This window comes from Parasteatoda tepidariorum, chromosome 5 (assembly GCF_043381705.1).
Source record: "Parasteatoda tepidariorum isolate YZ-2023 chromosome 5, CAS_Ptep_4.0, whole genome shotgun sequence".
In the NCBI taxonomy this organism is placed as follows: Eukaryota; Metazoa; Arthropoda; class Arachnida; order Araneae; family Theridiidae; genus Parasteatoda; species Parasteatoda tepidariorum.
In genome coordinates, this window is record NC_092208.1 from 72,975,112 (window position 1) to 72,995,157 (window position 20,046).

Sequence of the window (20,046 nt, forward strand, 5' to 3'; positions counted from 1 at the left end):
CAATTACTATTTAGCATTTAATTTACCAAGAAATTTTGGATATTTTTCTTCTGTTGAATTCAGTGCACGATTAGAGGTTTAAAAAAAAAAATTCCTATCATTTAGAATTCTATGAAAATATCATGTCCCATTTATCTCAACTCTTTCATTGGCAGCTCTAAAATATTTAGGTAAATGATTTTGTTGCTATTCTGTTAAACTACTTTTTCTATTATTCAATGGAGATAAAACTGTTTCTATCATTCAATCGAAAAACATAGTTAAATCTAAAAACTTGTGTATGAAATTGCTGAATAAATTTCTATTTTGCTTAGTAGGTTTGGATAATTTCATATATAAATTTTAGCTTTATATTTAAGATCATGTAAGTCGAAGATTTTTTTGAAAGTTGTACCAAAATGAAATTTTATTTTAAATAAAAACAAACATACTCATAAGGAGCTAAATATTTGATTAAAACAAACTCTTAACAAGTGTATTATCTTTTTATGAAATCCAAATAAGATTTAAAACTTTAAAGCATGCCATAATTTGTTGTTACTTTTGTTACTTGCCAATACCAGCAAAGCTAGCTTGAAATCAAGCGAATTTTTAAGCAGAGGGTGCGTTTCTTATTTTTTCAGTGGGGCCATCTATGATCAGGAATACAACTTCAACCACCCACGTCACAACCCGTTTTACAAAAAGGACCCAATCATATTCCATTTATCTATCCACAGTTTGTAATTTTGACCTGAACCAGAGAACATACAAATCTTCAATTCAGTACCCCCAAAGGTATTGATTTATTAGGGGAACTTGGAGGAATTAGTGAAACCAACAGATTTGACAAGCACCAGTCACCATTTAATACACAGGGATTCTTTGGCCGGCTCTCATTCTAAAATATACAAGCTTAACCAGACAATCCTGGCAGGCTCATAATTTTTTTTACTCAAATGATTACACCTTGATTTTATAAAATTGTTTGTATGTTATATTATTTGAATGATAAAAGTTTATACTGCTTTAAAGTGAACAAAATTTTCTTAATTTATAATTTATGTTATTTCTTAATTTATATTATTTTAGATAAAGCATCTTTTTATTTCAATGGTAAGCAAAGCTTAAAACTTTATAAAACTATATAATTTTTACCTTGTCAGGTCCATTTATGAAATTTGGTGCCATCAAAGCTTTTTTATAATAATGAACAGCAAGATCTTTGATACCTGTAAGTAAAATTTTCAATTAAGAAAAATATACATTAGCTATAAATATTATGTAGTGAAAAAAATGTTAAAAGCATCAATTGTCTAACAGCTTAATTTACAAACTTAAAAAAAGAAGTAAATATATATAAATAAATCTTAATCTGCATGTAGAACACGAAATATTGCAAGTTTATATTTCACATACTTATAGAAATTAAAGATTATATAATGGAATTAGAAGAATTAAATAATATTTATAGAGCATGCTACAAACAAACACTCGTAAATATTTAGACAACTATTATTTATAGCTAATATTTATTAAAAGACATGGCATGCATGTTATATACTGAAAATAAATTTTAAAATATTGTTTTTACGATATTGGAAAATATATAGATGTTTCACAATAAAACGATACATTGCCTAACCTTACTTGATACATTTTTCTACTAGGGTTTTCAATTAATTTTTATTGTAGATATAAAATATTCAGTTAAACTATTATAAATTTATTTTAAGCGTTTATATTCAGTAAGCATTAGTAGGTAAGAAATAACACTAAATGAAATGTATTTTTTTTATAAAAATAATAAATACACATTTCATTGATTTGTGATTTTGAATTAACAAGAGAAGACTAACTTTTAAAAATTATTAAAAGAGGAAAATTAGGATACCTAATTGATGAAATGCTCTTCCTATGTTATATAATGTTTCCTGGCATTCTCCTTTCAGTTTTAAATATTTTAGGAGAAATGCAAAACCCTGAAAGAGAACAGATTTTCAAATGATAAAGTTATACCTGACATGGGACACAAAATAGTTTTCAAGCAACATTTAATAATAATTCACAAACATATATAATTTGAGTAACTGGAAATAATAGTTTAAGCTAATTGTAAGAGTGCTAGATGTGATGAATGAATTAACAATAGGTGATTAATTAATCAGAATTACCATTTTTTACTTACAAGTTAAAAAATAGAATTTTAAAGTCATTGCTCTTTTTTAGACAATCAGTTTTTTACCAATGGTATTATATAGTTTTTTAGAAATTATTTTTATTAGTAGGGTACAATATTTTGAAGAAGAAAAAGTACAACTTTTGAACAGTTTTTACATTAAATCTGATCACATATTTAAATATCCAGGTGAAAGCTTTTAGAGATAGTTTTTACCATGCAAATCGTAATTTCTGAAACTTATATATACATACAGTCAAATACTGATTATGCGTTTTTTCCCACCTTTACCAAAAATAAACAAGTTTTTCTTCTTAAAATATTTTTATTTCATTTTAGAATATTTGAAAGAGTCCCAAAAATGGCTTCTTTCGTCTCTTAATGACTTTGAAAAAAACCTTGCAGTTTGTTTCACTTAGCAAAAGAACTTCTTTTTCAAAGAGTTAGAGGAAGGAAGTGAAACATGTTTTGAAATGCTCACAAACTTAAAAAACATTTTGTCGGCGTAGGAAATGTTTTAAAACATGCTTGAAAAATGCAAAATAGTCATGCTATCATTACATCAAAAACTAAGATTAATGAAAGAAGGAAAGGGGAAAACAAAGACAGTATAGCACAGATTATGGCATTGGCACAACAATATTATCAGACTTTAAAAAGAACAGTTACAATTTTAAAGTTTGCATCAGTTTTTTCCAAAGAAGGTAACATGTCAAGTTTTGTAGACATAGATAAAGCATTATATTTTCAGTTCTAGCAAAAACGTACCCAAGGACAACCCATTTCAGACCCAATGTTGTGAGAAAATTTTTGATTTTCAATGAAGATGCAATGGTTAAGGTGAACACCAATTAGCTTAAAAACTTTGGGTAGTGTTTCAAAATTAGGGAAATTAAAGTTGGAAGTTGTTGGCTTTCATTGAAAGCACAAAGAAGTTTCTTTTTGAAATTTAAAAATCTGATCAAATTCAAAAAATGCGATGGGTAGTTCATCTGCTCAAATGGGTTCAACTTCTCTGCTCAGGAAAACATTAGCATCTGTGAATGTCTTCAACAGGAAATAAATTAAATAAACAAAGAATAACAATGCTAGTAATACAACTCTAAATCACAGTTTTAATTTGTTAGACATTGATAGTTACATACTATAGAGCGCCAGATAATCAGCGCTTAGTATATATACAGACAAAGAGGAATGTAAGAAAACAAAAGCTTGGTTTCTGTTTAAAAATATTCCATTTCCTAATGTCATAAACATTTAACTACACATTATTTGTTATAAAACGGTAAATAGAAATCGTACTGTAATGAATGTGTTTGCATCAACTTAAAAATGTGCTTATTAATGTTATAAAAACTTTTTTCTGTATTGCAGCTATCAATTTTTTTTATTTTATTTCCACCACTTATTTCAGTCAATACAAATTTTGCTTGAAAGAGCTAAAAATACACCATTTCTAAAACAATATTTTAAAACAATCAAATAATTTTGATGTATAATAATTTTCCAAATTATTTGTAGTTGGAAGAAATCTTTCTCAAAATTAAATATAGCTGTGTTTTTTTATCGTTGTATATTTATTTAATGTGTCATTTGAATACAAAAATGAACAGACAATTTTCAGATAACTGCTATAATAGCGTATATAGCAGTTTTACACAGAAGGAAAAAGAATGTAGTCAAAATTAAATTGTAATAAAAGAAAGAGTACCTGTACAGTTAACAAATGACGTTTTGTAGCAAATTTTTGGCAAGCCATATGAATGAAAGTTATGCCAACACAAAATGTTATGAATGAATCATTTGGATGCTCTTTTAAAATACACATATATTCACCTAGAAGAAAAATAGTTATTTTTAAAAACAATCAATTTGTATTTTACAATAGATCCTCTCAGTGTTAGTTCCTGCTTTTTTATGAACTTGAAGTTTCAAGCTCAGTATACGTACATGTGGACCCGCAAGTATTTCATCAAACATGTAAAATGATTGGCGCTTTAATACGCAACATGGTAAAGAAAAAGAAAAAATCTCCTTTCAAAACAGGGAAAATTAAGCACTTTTTAAAAACACTCAATAAAAAAAGCACATTTAAGGGCTTTTAAAAATCGAAAATAAGCACCTATTAAGCACTTTTTAAAAACGCTACTCACCATGTAATATGTTGCAAGGAAATTTCAGTTAAATTTTTCGCAGGCACTCAGAGAATTGATTTGTAAAAAAAGAAAAATTATCGAATTTAATTGCACAAAAATAAAAAATTTCTTCTTCCATACACATAAAATTCATGTGTGGTAGATAGTTCTCAAAATTGAAACTACTACTTTTTGCATAGAATGGTTAGTTTGAGTTATTTATTCTGAAATAGGTTGGTACAAAAAAATGCAGCATTTCTATAGTTCACAGGAAATAATTAAAAATAATTTTTAAGTATCAAGCTTATAAATTTTGTTTGAGGAAATTTATTACTAATTATCACTCAAAAATGTCAATAAATCTGCACAACAAAACTTAGTCAGGACAAAATAAAGAGGTTGTCAAAAAGAAAAGTTGACAAGTATGATGTTAGAAATACAGTAGTAAAGACAGCACCACTATTAAAGGTTATAAAGGAATGTAAGATCAGAACACGAAAGAAAAATGTAATGCAGTACAATTTCTTTACTCATGTCAGACAAAGTGCTGCACACATGTCCCAATCCATAACTCCTTAATTATCTCTTATTTCATCATGGATTGATTTCTCGCCCTAAGTCTTGGTAGATCTTATATTGATGTTCACTCTTCACAAAACTTTTACACTTTTTATTCACAGCCGTTTGTTATAAAGAGAAAAATTTTATATTAAATGCTTGCACAATTCTCACCTTCTAACACCAAGAGTATTACTGAGCATTGTTCTGTTTTAAATGCATCAAGCTAAGCAGAACTTTACATTCACTTTAAATGCTTTTATACAAACTAATAAATTAGCAATTTAGAATTTGCAGTGCATTCTGTTTAGCTTAATTTATAACCCTGGATGGTAGCTCTGCTATGGCTGCTGTATTTCTGATGCTATTACAAACATAACTTTTTATTTGGTATAAATATCAATCTTACCAAGAGCATGTTTGTAGGTTCCAGATATCATGGCATTGTGTCCATTAAAAAACCCTAAAGCTAAATGGTCTTGGTGCTGTAAAAATAGAAATTATCATAATTTGATAGACCTCAGTCAAATAAATAAGACTGCTGAGAAAATTTCCTTCCTTTTCATTAGTGGAAATTTGAACAGCTGAAGTGAAACTAATAGAATTCACAGAAGTTTCATTGCTTATTATTAAGATTACAAATAAAATAAATAATCTTTCAAGCATCTGATACAGTAAGTAGGCAACAAAATTATGTTGCTTTCTTTTTTTTAAAATTAAAATGTTAAAAAAGCTATTTTAGTAAGTTTTGTAAAAAGCTATTATTGGAGAATGATTCTTTCTTTTGTTTAATAAAAAGTTATAGCGGAAAAAAATTATTGTCAAAAACCACCAATGAAAAAATTTTTTAAAATGCATAAATAGCACTTATTATGTTTTAGAAAATAAACACTTGAATTATTTTAAAATTATTGAAATATCACAACTTAAACTAGCCAGCAGATTTTTCTAAGTATAGTAAAACCCGTAGCTATTACTACATCATGTGATTAACATAATTTACCATTAATACTGAAAATGTGTTAGATAAAGAGCGTCAAAAGGAGTGATAATATAAGTTAAATAAAAGAACAAAGGTAAAAAATAAAAAAGAATTATATAACAGAATGCACAAAAAATTATAGAAATAATTAAAAAAGTTGCTTTTATAACTTGAAATTAGAAATTGTATATTATAAATTATTTCCCTAAGATAATGTCAATTTTACACACTTCAGCAGGTAAAGAATAATAAGAAAAACTGACATAAGTAGCAGAACCTCAAATATTTATTTAATTATAAATAAATATTGGACAAATACAGATTATTTTGTAAAATGAATATACAAAGCAGGATAAAAGGAATATAAGAATATTTCCTAAAATTAGGGGTCTTATAAACAGGAGGCCACAGGCCTTATTAGTCAATGTAGTTATTATGTCCAAGTTAATAAGAAATATATATACAGTCAGACCTTGATATAAGATCATCCACATATAAGGTCACTTTTCCAAAGTCCTGGCTCACTGAATAGGAATTATTTGTTACAGATTATCGGATATATGGTCAAGTTTTAAAAATCTTTATCGCTTATAAGGTCATTTTTATCTGAGGTGAGTGAGGCTCTTTTCTAAGAAATGCCTATTTAGCTTCCTTACAAGGCAATTACCCCTCTCGAGTTCTAGGAAAATGTTGCAGTCAACGAACAAGCTACGATTTCTGAAATTGTTTCACAAGTTGTGGACAGTGAGGACAATGACCCTGAGACTGTAGCAATAAACTAAGTGGAAGCCTTCAATGCAATAAATGTCATACGGAATTTTTTTTACAAACCATGAGGGGAGCTGAGGAACATTTTGAGAAGTTACAAAATCAAGAAAACATTGTTCAAAAAATGAAACCAAAATCGAGACAGACCTGAATAAATGATTATTTTAAATAAGGTAAGATGTGATGTATGTATGTACATTTTAAAGAAATTTGTTAACAGCTTTATTTAAATTTTTTTTTTATTTTTTTAAATCTAACTTTCTTTAATTCTTCACTAATTTTGTTGAAATTTATTGACTTAAATATTTAATTTATGACCGATTGTTTTCGTTTGTATTACCATTTTTAAAAAATCATAATGTGTACTATTAAGGTACTTAGTTACGAACTGCTAATGAATTGGTTAAAAGGTCACCACGATTATAAGGTCACTTTTGCGATGTCCCTTAGGGTGACCTTATATCGAGGTCTGACTGTATATATATATTATTATTATTATTAAACATTAAGGATAAATGAAAAAAAAAGCTATAAATGATATCGTAAAATAAGCCAAAATAATCTAGACTAATATATATTTTACCTTCATCATAAGACGTAAGCAGAACTTATTGTGTCGAGTTTCTTGGTTACGATTCAATATAAGGCAAAAGAGATTCCAGACTTTGTTGTTATGAAGGTTCTTTGAAAAAAAGAGAACAATACAAATAATAACAATCAAATAAAAAAGTTAAGAAAATTTAAAAAAAAAATATAATAAAAAATTTTCATTTACCTTTAACACTAAATCTCTACAAAGCAAATATGAGAATTGAGCATTGTTGTTGTAATAACAGCTAAGGAGAGCTTGAAATTCCAGTTCCTGAAATTTTAATGAAACAATTAAAAAAAAAACCATAATAAGAGCACTCTAGAGGGAAAAAAATGATATCAAAACTATAATAGTCATTAACTTATTGATACCAAAATAATAGTTAATTCTTAGTTAAATTTTCTTAGAATAAATAAAACTTAACATCACTACTGATAATAAAAATTTGCTACTGCTAAACGTGTGGCTATTGCAACTTTTTAAAGTATTAGCATTATAAATTTATTTATCACAATAATTTATCAAAACTGTTTTCAATTAAAGTAGTAATTATCAGAAGACCATTATTTTCTTGAATGAAACTGAAGATTCTTTTAAAAATTGCAGCAAAAATTGACCAAAGACAAATCAATATCTATGTATTATCAAATTATGAAGCAAATTTATTAGACTGTACACACAAAAGATTTGCTCAATCATGGTGAACAAATTTTGATCTTAATTATATCTCTTTAAGTGAAACTTTTTTTATATTGAAAATTATAAATAAGTTATAAAATAAGTTCTTAAATTTTTTATATTCTTAAAATTGTTTTTATTAAAATTACTATTAAAAATATTTAGAAAATTCTCATTAAGTCTGCTTTTATCTAAATATGTATCAATTTATGAAAATTGAAAATTAAATTTAGCAATCCATGTTGTCAATCACCCACATATTAAAGCAGAAGCCTATTTATGGGTAAGTGCTGTAATTTTTTTTAATCAGGTTTCTATTATTTTTCAACACATGTTTACTAGTAAATCATTAATTTGTTTCAAATTAGTTTACTTGGCAAGGAATAATGAAGAGTCTGTATAAATTTGTCTCATTATTTAATTTATTATGTAATATTTTATGGCATTATTTATTACTATTATATTGTTTTTGTAAAATAATATTTATAAGTCGATAAATGAAAACTGACACTTATTCAATGTATGCATACAACACTAAACACACTTAACATTGATAAAAACACATAAAACAAAAAAATTGAAAGAATAAATTCAATTTGGAACATGATACATAACAGAAATTATCAAATTCAATTTGGGATATTTTATAGGAAAAAAATGACAGCAAAGATAATGAATTTTCTTGAAAAAAAAAAAGAGGTTAGCTTACATCTGTTTAAATTGTTGAACAAAAATTATAAAAAATGTTACACTAAAATAGTGGTTGAAAATAAGAAAGATAGTATGAAGTTCGTTAAAGATAAATGATTCCAAAAAATATAGACAATATTATTTTTTAAAAAAATGGAGGAACAACTAAAATGTTTTATAATTATTAATTTTTATAAGCTGGCAAAGTAAAGAAATAAAAGTAAGACTGCATTTGCAAAAATGCACATTTACCTTAATGTATCATAATATTGTATTGATATTGCATTGGAGTATTGATATACAAAATGAATATTATATAGACATCCTGCCTATTAGTAATAAAAATGTTACAGAACACTATATAATTAAATACTTAAATTTCATTATTATCAACCACACATTTAAAATTAGTAATAAATCTGTTTCTTCATATTTATTCACCTATGTTCTTTTGCCTATTTTGTGCATACACCACAAAATTTTTTTAACTTCATCAACACTAAAATTTGTCAATATTTTAAGCAAAATACCCTATAACAAACAAGATAATTCAACACTATATCAATTAATATTATTGGGAGAAGTTTGAAAAGTAAAACATTTTACAAACAAAGACACATACTTTTGCAAGGCCAAGTTTCTTCATAAACAAGACAGATGATAAAACCGCAAGGGAAAGATTTTGGAGGTCTTCAAAACGCTTTTTTTCTAATAACTTGTTACAAACCTAAAAACAATGAGACTTTTACAACTGCACAATATATAAACTACATAATGATAAAATAACGAAAAGGTTATAAAATGTTCAGGGAGATTCTAAGGTTTTATTATTAGATGTAGATACAAAAAGTTTATTATTAAACTAAATATGAGCAACTTTAGGATTAATGTAATGTTCATTTATATTTTGAACATAAAGTATTAGAACTTAACAAGCATAAGTGTACTATGTGCTAAATGAATAATTTAAGCATTTAGTTTAATAAGTTTGTTCCTTTGCTAATCTACTATATTTTACATTGACTTTGCTACTTTCCCATGTTTGGTAAGTTGAAAAATGACAAAGTAAAGGTTCAATAAAAATTGATGAGCCTTTTTTATAAGTTATTTATCTAAATGCTTCTATAAAGGAATTTTTTTTCATAAATTTCAGAATTTTCAAGATTCTTTGATATTTATTACATTAACTTTAAAATCCTTGATAATGTGATTGAGTGGCAATTCTGAAACATTTATCAGCTTAAAATAATAGTAAAAATAGATGAATTAAAAAAAAAAACATTTCAAAAAGTCACCTTCATTTTTTAATAATAATACAAAAAAAAAATGATCAGCAAATTAAAAATATTATTACTTTTTTAAAGATGCTATACAGTTCAGAAGCAGCAACATTTTCTCCAATCACTTCAATAGATGGTTTGTTATCTGTATGAAAATAAATTAATATCAATCACTTTTGTAATAATTTTTACATTAAGAGAATGTTAATCCTTTATTTATTTCTATGAACAAATAGCAAACACAGTAGTGTTCTTATAAAGTGCCCTACCTCTTTTCTTATGTTTTAAAATGCTTTCCGCTTTTATCAATAACTATTAATTTTAAACAATTATTATCATTTGTTGTTCTTATCATTACAGGTAGAAAAAATGTAATTTTAAAATGAAATTTAAATTTTTGTGATTGCAATTGTTTGGATAGTGCAACATAAATTTTAAAGATACTCTTGAATTTTTAAAAAAAAATTAATAATTTAAAAACTAATTATAAACATTATTGAAAAACCAAAAATGATTATTTTCACATTTGATACACAGATAATTATTTAATTATAAAGTCTCTGTTTTATGCTGCATTATATTTAAACTTTTATGAAACAGTTAGATCAATTTAAAAATTATCCAAACTTTTATGAAACATTAAGATCAATTTATAACAAATCTAAACTTTTATGAAACGATTAGAAGATAAATTTATAGCAACAAATATTTTTAAAAAAGCCTTCTAGTTATCAAATACAGCTATATTACTAATAAGCCCAGAAAAAAATGCATTCTCTCTGTATTCTTTACTGTCTAAAAACAGAAGATAAGTAGATTTTAAAATATTATAGATAATAGATAATTTATTTATACAGATTAATTTACATTATAAGTCAATTAGGGTGTGAAATTTCCATTCACCAGTTTGCCATTGTCCATTAAATATTTAAGAGTGGCAAATAAGTTTCATCTTTAAAAAAGTGAGTTTAAAACTATGTACAGTGTGCCAAAAAAAAAGGACAACCCTGAATAACTTTTGATCTAATGAGGATTCTTAAGAATTCAAGCCTAAATATGCTAATTAATAAGGGCAGACACCATTTGACATCATGAACTTTGTGCCTATTTTTTGCTAAATGTTTCTTTTTTTATTGTTTTTAAGTTATTATTTCTCGTCTTGAAATAAAATTACTTTAAAAAAAATATTTTTAATTAATTTTAAAGCAGTTTTTACCTTAAAGTATTCCTTACTAAAAATAATATAGTATAGATAAGTGAAATGAAATAATATGAAGGATAAATGTGCATAAATGGAATAAATTTCTGCTTCGATAATTTAAGATAAAAATTTAGAAAATTTGTTCGATCTTTTTATAATAATAATATATCTCATGTGTATGACAATGCTGTTTATGAATTTTACAGTAACTACAAGTTTATTTACACTTTGAAATTTATGTGTGGTTATGTGGGTTATTTATGAGTATCACAAATTTTAGAGAGTCTACTAAATGCAACAATATATGTTGTTAAAAATGAAAAAAATCAACAACCATTGTTAAACAACATTCCAAAATAACAAACAAAAATACACTTAGGTATATTGCCATTAGAGTTACAAATTTCATTATCAGAGTGAATTATTTAACGTTTATGAAATTTTTTATTTGATATGTAGAAAGGCTCTATTGATTATGAACATTAAAAATTATCCATGACAGATTTTTAAAATTTTTTTACAAATTTATTTTTAAGAAGCACTACGAGCTCATAACAGTTTTATAAATAAATCATAAAAATATATTTACTTTTTGTTTTCAATTCTCTCAGAGCTTCAATACGTCTTCTGCAAGTCTGATTCATGATTACAGCTATTAAAAAGTAAACAAAAAATTACAATTTATACTCAAGAATAACAAAATTGTAATTGATTTCTATAAAAGAGTTTTACCAATTTATTTTAGTTGAAAACTATAGATAGACTGGTTTTCCGACCCAAAGGTTGTTTTAGAAATTAACATTAAATATAATAAATCGAGAAAAAAATTTGGTTTTTTAATAGAGCAAAATTAGTGAATAAACAGTTGGCTAAGGAAGATAAATAAAATAGGAATACATGAATTATAGTAAGAGTAATTAATTTAGGAAATTTGTAATCATCTAAGGTTTAAAAAATCAAATAATAATATAATTTAAGCAATCCTGTTGATAGATAAAATATACATATAAATGGGTAATAATAAAAATTTTTGAATTTTGAAATTTTTCCAATAAATTTTTTTTTTATAAAAAAGAACTAATAATTTTTAGTTTTTAGTAACTTTGGCGATGGTTCCTCATCACCATAAGACCTCCCCATCAAAGCAAGGATCAATCAGGGGCCACAAAGTACTTTAATATTTGTACTTGAATACCAATAAAACAACTTTTAAAAAGGGCAGATGATAAAGCAAAATCAAACAAATTACATTGCATTTTCTTTTACAATTAATTTATCAATAAGATGAAATGTTGAATTCTGCTTAACGAGGAAAATGGAAGTATGATAATGATTTTTCAACAGGTATTAAGGACCCTATAAGTTAATAGTACAACAAAATAAAAGTTTTAATTATCTAATATGTTTAAACAAGTTAGCCTTAAATTCAATTCAAAGATAGTCTAAAACAATTTGAATAGTAATGAATTTTGCAGCGAAAGTATATATGGTTGCTGTAATGTGCTGAGCTTTATATTGTATTCCCACGATATTCAAAGAAAAAAAAAAGTTGAAAATTAAAATGCATCCAATATAAAATTTTAAAGATGTTTCTACTTTGTTGAGCTAACGAAATATTTTTTTTTGTTTTCTTCAAACATACAGAATATGTTTATAAAATTATTTCTTTAACATCATTAGAAAAGAACATATAAAAAACAAAAAATTAAAAGTAAAAAATTATTTAAAAGTATTTCAAACGAAAGAAATAACAAAATAAATTAAAGTTAAAAAAAAAAAAAATAATAATAAATTTAGCAACAAAGTGATATAATCTCTTTGTCAAGGCACAGGACTATATTTGCAAAAATTAGTGCTTTCTGATGCTATAATGTAGCCAAAGCAAAATTCATAATCCTCGGAGTTAACAAAGAGAATTATTTATTATTTGAATACAATTTCAATTGATATTCAATAAAATTTACCATTTTTTAAAAAGTGTTTAATGAAAAGAGTTAGAGAAAAATTTCTTTAATAGTATGTATCATACCAGTGAACTCTTCTTCTGTTTCTAAATGTTGGCAGTGGCTGTATTGTAACAAAACACCTGTAGTGATGAACTCATCCCATCGTTCTTCAGATTCTAAAAGCTTGCATCGTTGATACAATGCCTCAGCCCCCTGAAATATTTAACAAATTTAAATGAAAACAAATTTATAGAAAAATAATAATACATATTATAAATTTCATGGCTTTATTTTTATGTATGTTGTGAAATTGTATCTAAAATTCAGGAGCTGTTAGCACAGCTTAGAGCTAATGTAGTGTGTATTAATTCTAATTTTTCTGATTAAATTTTCTTGTAAATCTGTAGCAAATATATTGAAATTCATATTCATTTTTAGCTTATCTTAATTTTATATGCTCATTGATTGAACATGTTACGATCATGCTGTTATTTTTAATGAAAACAAATGCAGTTATTAAAAGTTAAAATAAAATGTTTCAAAAATCTATTTTTGTAATTATAATAATAAAATCTATTTAAACTATTTCGTTTTATGAATTGTTTCTATTTCTTGCAATTACAATTATGCCGGCCAGGTGGTCGAGAGGTTAGCATGTCTGACTGCAAAGCCAATAATCAGTCTCGAGTAATTAACATAAAGCTAAAACACATTGAATAAACAAAAAAGTAAAGGGACAACTAGTACATAATTGAACCAAGCAGCTGCCAAAGCATAAGAGAAGTGCTAAATACAAGAATAGAAGTGCAGCTTTATTCACGTTTGAGGCTACTATTGTATCACAGTGTTTAGGGTGGCTGATAGGGTCACAATGTAATACTTCTGCGGCTTCGAACCACCACATTAATATTGGAAACAGCATTCAAATTTAAGAAAATATAGTCAATAGGACTCAAAGGAGTGCATTGTCCCTTCAAAAATTTTTTTCGTTTTCCAAACTTGTTGAAAACATCAACCACTATATGAAGGAATAATTTAAGCAGAAAAGACAAATTCAACTTATTAAAAAATAAAGTTAGCTTCATTTCTTTTTTTCATATAAATTATTCACATCATATTTCAAAACTAATGCACTTTCAGTTTTTATTACTCTTAAACGGATGGGGACACAAATCAGAAAAAAATGAATGAGTATAAAATTGGTCAATATTCAACTATAGTTTAAATAACGTGCATTCATTCTGTAAAAAAATAAATGTGTTTTCTTGCTTCTTTTATTAAATTTTTTTATTGAAAACTACTTTAATAGTTTTATAAAATTTAATTGCTTAGACACCCCATTACTGAGAAACTCGTAGCTGCCAACATGGAAAGGAAAAAACCCAGGATGTCTTATAAATTGTTGAAAACTTCATGAAAACTACTGCACAACATATCAAAAATTCTACATACACAAAATTTAAGGGATTTTTACTAATCAACAACGAGAAATAAAATATAAAATTTGTATTACATTAAGAACTATAAATTAAATTGAGAAAAAAAATAAGGACCACCTAGGATTTAAATGTCTTTTGGTGAAAGAAAACATATTAATTGAATTTTGCTGTGTTAAAGTTTTAAAAGATATAATATATAAATATTACAAATTTACAAAATTCTCACAAGAATGTCCTGACTGTCAATATATACAAAAAATTATTTCATTCATTGCTTACAAAATGGTTTTCCTATTTGTTAATGTTTTTACCATTTGAAAAGATTTAAGAACATTAGTGCAACAAATTTATTGCTAAGATGTTTTCACTTAAATGTTGCTTTATGAGGTATAAAGCATTAAATTTATTATTGCTAACAAAATTCGCAACTGATACATAAGTTGCCGTAAAAAAAAGGACATGCTACCTTTGAGGGTAACTTCCTCTTAGTTTATATACCCTTCTTCAGAAATAAAATCTACACTAAAGGCCCGCCACATTCTTTCCTTCTTACTCTCGTTTTCCTCTTCTCAACACTGTTAACTTTCTAGGATTGACGTCATCTAAAGTTCAACTTGGAACAGAGCCAAAATAAATTAGAAGCTGATAACAAGAGCTATGTGAATTCAACAGTTAGCAGATTTAATTCTTCCTGAGCATTTGCTGCTTCACGATGAAAACTTAGTAGTAAAAGAACATCTTATTAAAAAAATATTCCTTTCAAACAGTTATTTTTATGTGTTTCTTTTTCAATTGTTGTTTATAAGCATTTTATTTTCACCTGTTATTTAATGAATTTTTGCTTTAAATGTGCAGTTTCATAGTATTTAGCTTTTGAGTGCTATTGCTCAACCAACAGAAAATCATTTCAAGTGGCAATGTTCGCGCACAAGTATGTGAAGCTAACTGATCTGATTCTAAGCTGATCTACTCACTCTAGCTTTCAAAAAAAATTCTCGCTCTTTCAGAAATATATGATAGTTTTTAAATATTTGGAAAACTGCAGAAAGATAATCTATATATAACACTGGGACATTAGGCACACTACTAAAATTTAGCTCAAAAGTCACATGGTGGTTGTAATATTCTTTTTTCTCTAACCATGCATTGACTTTATGGCTCTGAAACTGCAAGAGACATTATATGCTGAATTACTATTGAAACTACTTTCAGAGATGCTCAATTCAATTAATTACTCAGCATTTAGCAATGACTATTGAACCTCAGTTGAATTTCAAAGTTCTAGCAAACAGCNTGTTTTATATAGCTCAAAACACCTTTATTACATCCAGCCATTGTGTTAGCATTATCAGAACTGAATGCTATGCAACTCTCCCACTTCAGTAGATATTTTTTAAACTCTCCATCAAGAAGTTGAAAAATTCCCTCACCAGTGTTGTTAGTTGATTCAGATAAAGAAACCAGTGATGATACGATTTGTCCTTTTTCTTCATCATAATAATTAAAAATTAAAGGATATAGCTTTTTATCTGATATGTCATTGCTTCCGTCAGTGGAAAGAGAAAATAATGAGGTTCTGAGCTTACTTAGAGTACTCTCTCTTATCCCCTCAGCAGTGGAAACAGTTATTGCCTGGGTCTTGGTATGTCCACATCCATACTTTTTTGCAATGTCGGAATCTGGGAACATTTTTTTAAATAAGGCGCCAGAATGATCGGAAGCAGATAGAGAAATATTGTGCTCAATTAAAAACCGTACGAACAATACTTCAGCTTTAATCACTCCATTTTCTTCTAATTTGGAAGAATAAAAATTGTTAATAGGTTGCTGATGCACCTGTGCTTTTGCAGTAGCACAATGTTTAGGACCGATCACGTGTCGGCGACAATCATCCAGTCCACCGTGGACAATTGAGAATTCCGAACTACAAATATTGCATTTCGCAAAGCCATCTTTTCCCGATACTAAACAAGGAAACTTTTTAGTATATTCCTCTCTAAACTTTTGATTATTCTTCCTCTTCTTTCGTAATCCATCGTCATTAGAAACTTCCCGATCCTGATTAGATCTTTTCAAATAACGATCCATCACAATAAAATTTAATAATACATACACAACTTATAAACTAACGCGATAAAAGCTGGATGAAAAATAATCTAAAATTTCAAACAAAAACGTATCATTCTTTTAACATCGGAGCAGCAAAATTCAAAGTTGTTTTCAAAAATTTTTATTGAAGTCACTTCACTTCACACGGTGTAAAGCAAAAAACTAACGCAGTTTCTCAAAGACCAGCTGCATTCAGGCAGATTACAATGGCGCCGCCGATGAGTAACCCTTCATAATCACGTGGTTTCTCCCGACCAAGGCTAACAACTCATGACGTCATTTTCGGCGATACGCAATCAGTGACGTCACCATGCTTGAAAGACGACAACAGCGGAAGCGGATAGATCGGACAGGCGCTTTCGTTTAATCCGTAGTATTTTACTATTCACCCGTAGCTCCGTAGTTTATCTCCAATTTCCGTAGCAACTACGGAAATTCCGTAGCAGTTGGAGGGTATGCTTGACTGTGTGGAAGAGGATTTCAAAATCCAAAAAATATTAACTGGGGAACTATGCCAAAGAAAAGTGCAGAATGGAGGAAGGTTCTAGGGCCCACAAAGGGCTGTCATGTCAATAGAAGAATATGCATGGTCATTTAATATGAAAAAATTATAAAGATGGTAATCATAAAAAACATTAACTTTAAAATCCTTGATAATGTTGATTGAGTGGCAATTATGAAACATTTATCAGTTTAAAATAAGAGTATAAATAGATGAATTTAGAAAAAAAATATTTCAAAAAGTCATTTATATTTTCTAATAATAATACAAAAAAAAAGATCAGCAAATTAAAAATATTATTACTTTTTTAAAGATGCTATACAGTTCTGAAGCAGCAACATTTTCTCCAATCACTTCAATAGATGGTTTGTTATCTGTATGAAAATAAATTAATATCAATCACTTTTGCAATAATTCTTACATTAAGAGAATTTTAATCATTTATTAACATTCTATTAATATCACAAATAGCAAACACAGTAGTGCTCTTATAAAGTGCCCTACCTCTTTTCTTATGTTTTAAAATGCTTTCAGCCTTTATCACTAACTATTAATTTTAAACAATTATTATCATTTGGTGTTCTTATCATTACAGGTAGAAAAAATTTAATATTTAATTTTTGGGATTGCAATTGTTTGGATATCACAACAGACATTTTAAAGATTCTCTCTAATTTTTTTTTAAAAAGTTAACTTAAAAACAAATTATAAATATTATTGAAAAACCAAAAATGATTATTTTCACATTTGATACACAGATAATTACTTAATTCTAAAGTCTCTGTTTTATGCTGCATTATATCTAAACTTTTATGAAACGATTAGAAGACCAATTTATAACAACACATATTTTTAAAAAAGCCTTTTAGTTACCAAATAAAGCTATATTGCTAATAAGCACAGAAAAAAAAAACGCATTCTCTCTGTATTCTTTACAGCCTAAGAACAGAACATTAGTAGATTTTAAAGTATCATAGATAATAGATAATTTATTTATATAGATAAATTTATGCTATAAGTCAATTAGGGTGCAAAATTTCCATTCACCAGTTTGCCATTGTCCATCAAATATTTAAGAGTGGCGAATAAGTTTCAGCTTTAAAAAATTAAGTTTTAAACTATGTACAGTGTAACAAAATAAGGACAACCCTGAATAACTTTTGTCTGTTCTGATCGGTTCTTCAAGTTATAGGATTCCATCGTAATGGTTCCAGGAGAAGGCCTAAAATATGCTAATTAATTAGGGCAGACACCATGACCTTTTTGCATCTTTTTTTTGCTAAACATTTCTTTTTTATTGTTTGTAAGTTATAATTTCTTTTCTTGAAATAAAATTATTTCTGAAAAAAATAAAATAAAATTACTGTCTTGAAAAAAAATATTTTCAAATAATTTTAAAGCAGTTTTTACCTTAAAGTATTCCCTACTAAAAATAATATCGTATAGATAAGTAAAATTAAATAATAGGAAGGATAAATATGCATAAATGTAAAAAAATTTTGCTTCAATATCTTAAGATAAAAATCTCGAAAATTTGTTTAATCTTTTTATAATAATAATAATATATCTCATGTGTATGACAATGCTGTTTATGAATTTTACAGTAACTACAAGTTTATTTACACTTTGAAATTTATGTGTGTTTTTGTGAGTATCACAAATTTTAGAGAGTCTACTATATGCAACAATATATGTTGTTAAAAACAAAAACCCAACAACTATTGTTAAACAGCTCAATGAAACAGTTTTACATATAATTCATGAAAATATATTTACTTTTCGTTTTCAATTCCCTCAGAGCTTCAATACGTCTTCTGCAAGTCTGATTCATGATTACAGCTATTAAAAAGTAAACAAAAATTACAATTTATACTTAAGGATAACAAAATTATAATTAATTTCTACAAAAGAGTTTTCCCAAATTATCTTAGCTGAAAACAATAGATAGACAGGTTTTCTGACCCAAAGGTTGTTTCATAAATTAACATAATTAAATATCATAATATAACATAATTAAAATCAGAAAAAAATTTGGGTTTTTAATAGAGCAAAACTAATGAATAAACAGTTGGCTAAGGGATAGAAATAAAATAGGAATACATGAATTATAATCAGAGTAATTAATTTAGGCAATTTGTAATCTAAGGTTTAAAAAATCAAATAATAATATAATTCACACAATCCAGTTAATGGGTAAAATATACATATAAATGGGTAATAATAAAAATGTTTGAAATTCTTCAATTTAATTTTTTTTCTTTTTATGAAAAAGAACTAATAATTTTAAGTTCTTAGTAACTTTGGTGATAGGTCCTCAACACCATAAGACCTCCTCATTGAAGCAAGGATCAATCAGGGGCCACCGAAGTACTCTAATATTTGTCCTTGAATACCAATAAAAAAACTTTTAGAAATTGAATAAAAAAAGCAGATGATAAAGCAAAATCAATCAAATTACATTGTATTTTTTTTAAAATTAGGTATCAAGATGAAATGTTGAATTCTATTTAATGAGGAAAAAGAAAGTATGATAATGATTTTTTAACAAGTATTAAGAACCCTAAAAATTTTAATTATCTAATGTGCTTGATCAAGTTAGTCTAAAATTCAATTTAAAGATAGTCTATAAGAATTTGAATAGTAATGAATTTTGTAGCAAAAGTTAATTTTTTATTTAAAAACTAATACACAGTTGTTGTAATGTACTGAGCTTTATATTGCATTCCCAGGATATTCAAAGAAAGAAAAAAAATAGTTGAAAATTAAACTGCATCCAATATAAAATTTTAAAGATATTTCTACTTTGTTGAGCTAACAAAATAATTTTTTTTTGTTTTCTTCAAACATACAGAATATGTTTACGAAATTATTTTTTTAACATCATTATCACGGCATATANAAAATGAAGCTAAAAAAATTAATTTAGCAACAAAATGATATAATTTCTTTGTCAATGCACAGGACTATATCTGCAAAAATTAGTACTTTCTGATGCTATAATGTAGCCA

General features: G+C 26.5%; 1 protein-coding gene across 2 annotated transcripts in view; it reads right to left on the reverse strand.

The window, feature by feature from the left end:
• The window catches only part of LOC107453861 (general transcription factor 3C polypeptide 3), a 43,519-nt gene that overhangs the window by 514 nt on the left and 22,959 nt on the right, over window positions 1-20,046 (reverse strand). Inside the window, exons 17-26 of one of the 2 annotated variants that reach the window (XM_071180607.1) lie at window positions 13,072-13,201; window positions 11,632-11,694; window positions 9,916-9,986; window positions 9,184-9,288; window positions 7,377-7,463; window positions 7,185-7,283; window positions 5,261-5,336; window positions 3,870-3,994; window positions 1,874-1,961; window positions 1,138-1,211 (exon numbers count right to left, since the gene is read on the reverse strand). In XM_071180607.1, coding sequence (XP_071036708.1) covers window positions 1,138-1,211; window positions 1,874-1,961; window positions 3,870-3,994; window positions 5,261-5,336; window positions 7,185-7,283; window positions 7,377-7,463; window positions 9,184-9,288; window positions 9,916-9,986; window positions 11,632-11,694; window positions 13,072-13,201 — 918 coding nt within the window. Of the gene's footprint in view, window positions 1-1,137; window positions 1,212-1,873; window positions 1,962-3,869; window positions 3,995-5,260; window positions 5,337-7,184; window positions 7,284-7,376; window positions 7,464-9,183; window positions 9,289-9,915; window positions 9,987-11,631; window positions 11,695-13,071; window positions 13,202-17,341; window positions 17,413-18,814; window positions 18,878-20,046 lie in introns of both variants that reach the window. The other variant, XM_043045280.2, reaches the window with a different exon arrangement.